Source organism: Sinocyclocheilus grahami, unplaced genomic scaffold, assembly GCF_001515645.1.
Source record: "Sinocyclocheilus grahami isolate Dianchi unplaced genomic scaffold, SAMN03320097.WGS_v1.1 scaffold154.1, whole genome shotgun sequence".
Classification (NCBI taxonomy): domain Eukaryota; kingdom Metazoa; phylum Chordata; class Actinopteri; order Cypriniformes; family Cyprinidae; genus Sinocyclocheilus; species Sinocyclocheilus grahami.
Window position 1 is genome coordinate 722901 of NW_015505333.1, and position 7979 is coordinate 730879.

Here is a 7979-nt window from a genome sequence, read left to right on the forward strand (position 1 = left end):
TTAAAACAAAAATTGATTGGACGGAAGATACCCTGATTTTGAATGATCATACAGTACATGCCTTCCTGGGCTTGGTGCTCAGATGCCTCATAATCTGCATAACAGACAGTAAATAAGGACATTTTATTAGAATATTCAAATGTCCTGAATCAACTTTCAAGTAACTTTTATAGCTTGAATAAAGATGAATTTATATTCAATTAGTTTATGCGTATACAATTTATAGTTTATATAAATATTGCTTTAAGTTCACTTAAATTAAACGTTGTTATAGTTTTCAAAGCCTATTAAATGTTATACTGTAATGTTGAATGGCTATAATCAATAGCTAATATTGAGGGAAAAATGCATTTAATAGAGACATCAGTAGCAGTATTGGCATTAGTATCAATGATACTGGCCTTCATTAACAATATAGGCTACTTAGTAAAAAGATGCCAATAAACACATATTTAAAATCTTTATGTCGCTTCTACATTAATAATACGGACATTCAATGTGAAATTATGACAATAAAAATATATTATATTTATAGGTTTATTATATAAATTAATATATTATATTAATATAATTAATCGCAATTAATTATAGAAAAATGTGCAATTAATTAGTAAATTTTTTAATCGATTGATAGCACTAATTTAAAACTGACATTGGTCACATTGTTTTCTATTTAATCATTTATTTTCAATTTATTCAGTTTCCACAACATTCACAAATGGGTTTAAAACAGTTCTGTTGAGGCAGTGACCAAAAATACTCTCTTAGAGAAGCGACGGCTACCTTGATGGTAGGTTGACGTTCTTAACCTATCATTTAAAACCAGTTTGAGGACATGGAAAAGAAAATCTATTTAACTTTGCCCATTCAATTTCATAAAAGTTTACTATTTTTTTCAAATGAAAAACACGTTTTCATTGCAGAGATTCATAACATCATTCAAATAAACCATTAAAACCATGAATTTAAGTCAGTAAGTGAAATAATTGTTGTATAGTATTCAAAATGCATAAACATTTGGAATAATTTGAAACAACTGCTTTTGGCTGAAAAATAATTTAATTTATTTTTTGAAAATATGTTTTTTTTTTCCCTATGCCACTGTATAAAAGCAGCAGTGCTCTGTGGAAGTGGGGTCAACCAGCGGTGGACGACGGGTCTCATCAAGTAATTTGGATGGACGCGTCAATGAGCTCAAACAGAAAGCGGCAGGTTCTCATCACATTGGCTTTCATTCATTCATCTGTTCATGACAAACTGCACATCATCCAATGCATGGGGCTTGAATGATGGAAAACATTACGAAAAATAAAAACTGATGTTGGTAAAGAGGGGGGAAGCTATTTACAGAGTTCCTATGTGGCATGTCTGACATTAAAAGCACCACTGAAAGAGAAACTTGCATTGGTTTAACATCAGATTCCCTCCTTTCTCAAGCAGAGCCGGGCCGCTCTGTAATATCACCGGCTGGATTGATGATTTTGAGATGTAACTCTACTCTGCTTTCTTGGACTTCCTCTTACGGGTAACTTCACTCAGTTCCTCCTTGGTTTTGGCGGGCAAGAGGGGCGCAGAGGCAGCGGCTGGTGCGGAGTGGTGGTGATCATGGGCATCTTCAATACCAAGGGGCGAACCGAATAGCAGGTGGCACAGCCAGGACTCAATGAGGGTGAAGGGTGATCCGTGAGAGTGACGGGCCGTCATAAACACCTGTATAAGGAATAGTAATGTAGTTAGAAATGTCTCAGCTATTACCTTTTCTGAATAGTTAAGTGATGATTGCCTGTGCAAAAAGTATTTTTACACTAGTTTGTCCACAAGGTGGCAGCACTGCCAAGGTTCATTGTTTCAGAGTCAAACAATAAACCGATGAAATGGAATAACAACAAAGTACTGCAAACGACAAAAACAATCCTGGAAGAACCCAGAGATTTTACTATGGGGTTTTCAATTTATATTGAAAAATAATATATAATATTTTATATAAACAATATGGACAAAAGTATTTGGACCTCGGACCATTCCTAAATTCATTCTAAATACATAGACATTAATATGGAGTTGGTGCACCCTTTGCAGCTACAACAGCTTCTAATTTTCTGGGTAGGCTTTCTACAAGATTTTAGAGTGTTTCTGTGGGAATGTCTGCCCATTTATCCAGCAGAGCTAAAATAGCATTGTCCAAAATGTCTTGGTATGATGAAGCATTAAGATTTCCCTTCGCTGGAAGTAAGAGGCCGAGCCCAACCCCTGAAAAACAGCCCCACACCATTATCCCTCCTCCACCAAACTTTACAGTTGGCACAATGCACTCAGGTAGGTAAGGTTTTCCTGGTATCTGCCAAACCCAGACTCAGCCATCAGACAGAAGAAGTGTGAGTCGTCACACCAAAGAATGGGTTTCCACTGCTCCAGAATCCAGTGTCAGCATGCTTTACAGTGTCGGCGCTACACCGGGGCTAGGGGGGGCTATAGCCCCATCAGAATTTTGAATAGCCCCGGTTTAGTCTGACGTCATCAATATCATTTATTTTCTTAGCAACCCCACAAATTGGTCTAGCCCCCCCTTAGCATCGGTAGAGAAAAATGTATGGCGCCGTGCCTGGTCATCCGACGCTTGGCATTGTACTGTGAGGCTTGCATGTAGCTGCTCAGCCATGGAAACTCATTCCATTAAAGGGATAGTTCACCCAAAAATGAAAATTTGATGTTTATCTGCTTACCCCCAGGGCATCCAAGATGTAGGTGACTTTGTTTCTTCAGTAGAACACAAACGAAGATTTTTAACTCAAACCGTTGCAGTCTATCAGTCATATAATGGAAGTGAACGGGAATCACGGCTTTGAGAGTCAAAAAAACATACACAAACAAAACCAAATTAAACCCTGCGGCTCGTGACGATACATTGATGTGTAAAGACACGAAATGATCGGTCTGTGCAAGAAACTGAACAGTATTTATATAGTTTTTTACCTCTGATTCACGCAATGTCCGAACTGTCCTGATCGCGTTCTCAACAACCGACACTCTATCTACAATCTCAATTAGGAGCGTCAATGGTCCATTTGAGAGCTAGGTGGCGGTAATGCACTACGAAGTCTGCGATCCACCGTAAAGCAAGAAGAAGACGACGCGTCACCTGCCGGCTGAAGAAGAAGACGCAAACGCGCTCAGGACAGTTTGAACAGTTCGGACATTGCAGTAAATCAGAGGTAAAAAACGATATAAATACTGTTCAGTTTCTTGCGCAGACCGATTGTTCCGTGTCTTTACACATCAGTGTATTGTCACGAGCCACAGGGTTTAATTTGGTTTTGTTTGTGTATGTTTTAAATGCTGGATTAAATACAACCCAGTGCTGGGTGAAATCTGGACAAACCCAGCGATTGGGTTGTTTTGACCCAGCATTTGGGTTACTACCCAGACCGTTGGGTTAAACATTTAACCCAACTGTTGGTTGAAAACAACCCAATCACTGGGTTTGTCCATATTTTACCCAACAATTTTTAGAGTGTATAATGGGCATTTCAATTTATATTGAAAAATGTTCAATGTTTATCTTCAATTTTTGGGATGCAATATATGGAGTATTTGGACCTCTGACCACTATGACATTGCATTCTAAATACACAGACAATTATGAACAGTAGTTGACTTAAATAAAACAACCGAACATGTTGAGTAAAAACATTTAACCCAACCAGCTAGGTCAAATAAGCCAGCATGTGTCCTGTCCAATATTTACCCAGCACTGTGTTGCCAAATAACCCAAACTGGGTTGATTTTAACCCAGCATTTTTTTAGAGTGTGTATTTACAGATGCTTGTAAATGCAGACTGCATGCTAGGTGCTTCATTTTATACACCTGTGGCATTGCATCCTATACTGAAACACCTAAATTCAGTAATTTAAGAGGTGTGTCCCAATACTTCTGTCCATATAGAGTCATTCTTTGAGATAAAACTACTGACCATGTATCTTGGCAAACTTTCCCTCTGAAAGAGAGCTAATTTTGCAAAGCAGGGCTTACTTTATGTTAAGTATCATGGAAATTTGCTGAACATTTGCCTTGACAATTTATGGGCATTCAGTCAATGAACGAATTCAGACTGGTGAAAAGTCATCATAATTGTTGTGGACAGTTGATGAGGGATCTTAATGCTTCATGGTGTCTTTGATTTTTACACTTTGATTCCTTTTTAGACGAAAATACTGAGTTACATTTGTGTTTTCTGATATTTACACTCTCCCTTATATTTCAGCTTCTTAAGCAAGCGTATTATTACCTTGGTTGAGGCCATGAAGAGTGTGAAGAGGCAGATGAGCATGCTTTTAGACACAGGGAGCAAGTGAGCCTCCTGAAGGGTGAACAGAATGGCTCCATACAGACTGGCCTTGGTAGGGCTGAAAAATACAAGAATCACATTCCAAACATTTATACAAGTCATTCATCTAAAACATGAACAGCTCTTTCTCATAATTATAATGGCTTCAGAAGACTGAATGAAACACATGAGTCATGGACTGCTTTTAATGCTATTTTATGGTGTTTTTTTGTCCTTGTTGGAATTTAAACAGACAATTTTTCAAACTTTTTTTTTTCAAAATAATTTACAAAAAGGTAGATTGGCCCGAATCAGAAAAGTAAGACCGATTACCTCTTGGCTAACTGCTAGTTGGTCAAACTAGTTCTTAAGACAGTCTTAACATAGAGGCTATGTTTATGCAACTGGCCCATTGTCTCTACAAAATGTCAGTGGAAAAGAGATGACTCTCCAAAAATTTCCACTCACAATGACATGTTGAGAAATTCATTGGTCTCTGGCTTCCAGACTCCTCGCAACAGCTGCTCAAAATTGGACATGAGAGCGACCCCTGACCCTGTGAGTATTAACAGAGACAATCAGCAGAGCGGCACAGGTCTCCCGAGAAAGAGTTTTTAACGGGTCTTATGAAAGTGTTACATGACCCCTAAAAATAAATGCTTCTGGAGATATAAGATACTTACCCTTAACATAACCAGTAATGACCATGATCAGCCAGCCATGGTGATACGCATGTTGAGCATGATGAACTCCTGCAGCAATTTTACGTGTGCGGACCACTTCTTTCATTGCCACGAGCACAAGTTTCACAGGCAGAAACGCCACACATTTGTAGAACAGGTTAAGAGGGCAGAAGAAAATCAGGTACCTGAAAAAAGAGAAGAAAAAACACTTTCTGATACAAAGACACAATAACAGATACTCAAGCAAGAACCCTGTTGTTTACAGGTTCACGTATGATATTGGAAGAAGAGGATTTAATAAAGGTACCAGTAAACTAGGTAGTAAATAGGACTGGACGGTATGATGTTTATACTGTATGTTTATGTTTTTCGATATATTTTGATTAGTGCTGTCAAACGATTAATCGCAATTAATCGCATCCAAAATAAAAGTTTGTGTTTACATAATATATGTGTGTGTACTGTTAATATTTATAATGTTTATATAAATACACAAACATCCATGTATATATTTTAAAAATATTTACATGTATATTTATATTCAAATATAATTTAGATTATATATAAATATTAATATTTTATATATAAACAAAACGTATTTTTATTAAATATATACATGCATGTGTGTGTATTTATATATAAATAATAAATATACACAGTACACACACAAACATATATTATTTAAACAAAAACTTTTATTTTGGATGCGCTTAATCGCGATTAATCATTTGTAAGCACTAATTATGATATATTCACACAGCTATTAGACTGTAGAACTGCTTTATATTATTTGTATTTGTAGACAATGAAGACACATGGAGTAAATGTGGAAATATCAGACATCTTCAAGTCAAGATATGGACAAAGTTGTTATTTAGGGATGTAACACAAAGAGTTTAGCTGTTTATGGTAGCCTAGCAACTTACCACATTAATATAGAATACTGCATATATGGATTATTTATAATGGCTTCAGAATGTAGAGTTAAAAAAGTTTGTTTTATAATATTACTTTTACTCTCAGTAATATTAGTTTAACTGTACTATTAGCTTTTTTAAGATTAAGAGTTCATAATCAGATTATGTATTTCATTCATTGGGTTATCAAAAAACATGCATGGTTATTAATGTATTAATTTTTTATTATTTTTTTTTTTATTAATAATGTATTTAATTATTAAAATGATAATGTTATAACTGGTTAATGAAAAATGAAATGTTCAGATTTTATATCCAGATCTATCTTGAAGATCTATCTTGAAGTGATCTTCGAAGTGACTTCAGTGTCATATGCAAAGTGTACAAGCACTGAACCATTTAAAGATCCTCACCACACAGCTGAGGCCAGGAGAATGTGACTGTTGTTATGGAAATAGTCGATGGGAGACACACCAAGCATGATGTCTGCTAGTATGTAGCTTCCAAAGCAGTAGAGCATTGCACAAAGCCATGAGGCCACTGGGCTTTTACGGGACACTTCCACAGCACCTGATTAACACAGATCATTACAGATCACTTTCCAGCACTTTACTTTACTTTACATGTATACATTTGAAGAGTTCAGATGCAAAAGCCTCTAAGTGCCGTTTGAAATTTTCTCCTAAAATGAGCATTTCTATCAGGCTCCTATGTGTCAGTTCAGTAATTTCACGTTAATGGCAATGAATAGGTTCTTTTCATTGCCACTGAAGTGAAATAACTCAACATAAACATAGGAGCCTGAGAGATTTTAGAATTTTAGACGGAAAAATTCAGACGGCTCTTAGAGGTTTTTGCATCTGAACTCTTCATATATAAATACACAGCGAAGTCCAAAATGTCCTGTGATTATCATGTAAAAATGGAAATTCATAAAAGTGGTCTGGACAGCTTGTTTGCCAAGTGATAGCTTTGTGTAAACACTCAGACCAAAATTTGCATTGTTATTCACCGACAATCTTCCTCTCCACATGGGCAGTTAACTGAACCTAAAATAGGATAAAGTGATTAATTCAAAAGATATGAACTGATGATTTGATCACAACTTTTCTAATGTACTTTAATGATACTTTTTTGTCATTTCAAAAAAAGTTCTGACTGAACTTTCTGAAAAGTTCCAAATCTCAAAAACTGCTCGCTGAACTCGCAATTAAATTACATATTTCAAATCATGCAAACTACATAAATAAACTATTTTGATTTAATTGTGAAATACGACTTCAAATATGATTCGTTAAATGGAAGCAAGTCCTAAGTTACATACATTTGCTTAACAAATTGACTGGGCTTCGTTTTGTCCTTTCCACTGCTGCTGACTATTTAGGGCGCTTCTATTTATTGCAGTGAGACTCGCAGTGGAATGTGCACGGACTCTATCGTGTTTCGAGGAGGCTCTTCAAGAGTGGGACAACTCTTCCCACCCCAAGAATAAAGAAAATGCTGAATGAGACTTAGAGACATTGATAAAATATAAAAATACGCATAGGCTATAGGACTGTTCTGCATGTTGCAAACACAATGCCATATGACAGTAAACCCTGAGACAAATTACATAACACTTGTTGAAAACAATTCTAATTATCTCATGGCTTGAGAATTCATTGTTTCATATTTAACGCTGTTTATTCAATTATATGCCATACTGATTCACGCGCAAATGCAAAGAATGATCAATAATGTCCTTTCAATTTGACCCAAATAAAGCTCAAGCGCAATATTCTGTTGTTATGCCTAAAGAACAATTCCACTTACCTGGTTCATATTTGAGGTAGAGTATTGACACGATATAATAAGCGACATCAAAAACTGGAAACATCGCCATTTTCGAGAAATACTGGGCAATTTCGCCCAGATTTAGGACATCCAGCACCTCCATGATGTTCTGACCCTACCGCATGAACAGATCTTCAAGAGACTCGCCGTGCGCACGAGTAAAAGGCTCCGCTCACATGCAGATGCCTATTAATACACAGCACAAGCTCAGGCGCACTACT

The 7979-nt window shown here is 36.4% G+C and overlaps 1 protein-coding gene across 1 annotated transcript; it reads right to left on the minus strand.

The window, feature by feature from the left end:
• Positions 1 to 1487: 1487 nt before the first annotated feature.
• On the minus strand, positions 1488 to 7979 carry tmem38a (transmembrane protein 38A). The gene is made up of 6 exons (XM_016282115.1): positions 7738 to 7979; positions 6339 to 6495; positions 5009 to 5193; positions 4794 to 4881; positions 4287 to 4404; positions 1488 to 1710 (listed from the first exon to the last, which is right to left on the minus strand). The coding sequence occupies exons 1-6, from the start codon at positions 7859 to 7861 to the stop codon at positions 1495 to 1497; spliced, it is 888 nt and encodes a 295-aa protein (XP_016137601.1). The 5' UTR covers positions 7862 to 7979; the 3' UTR covers positions 1488 to 1494.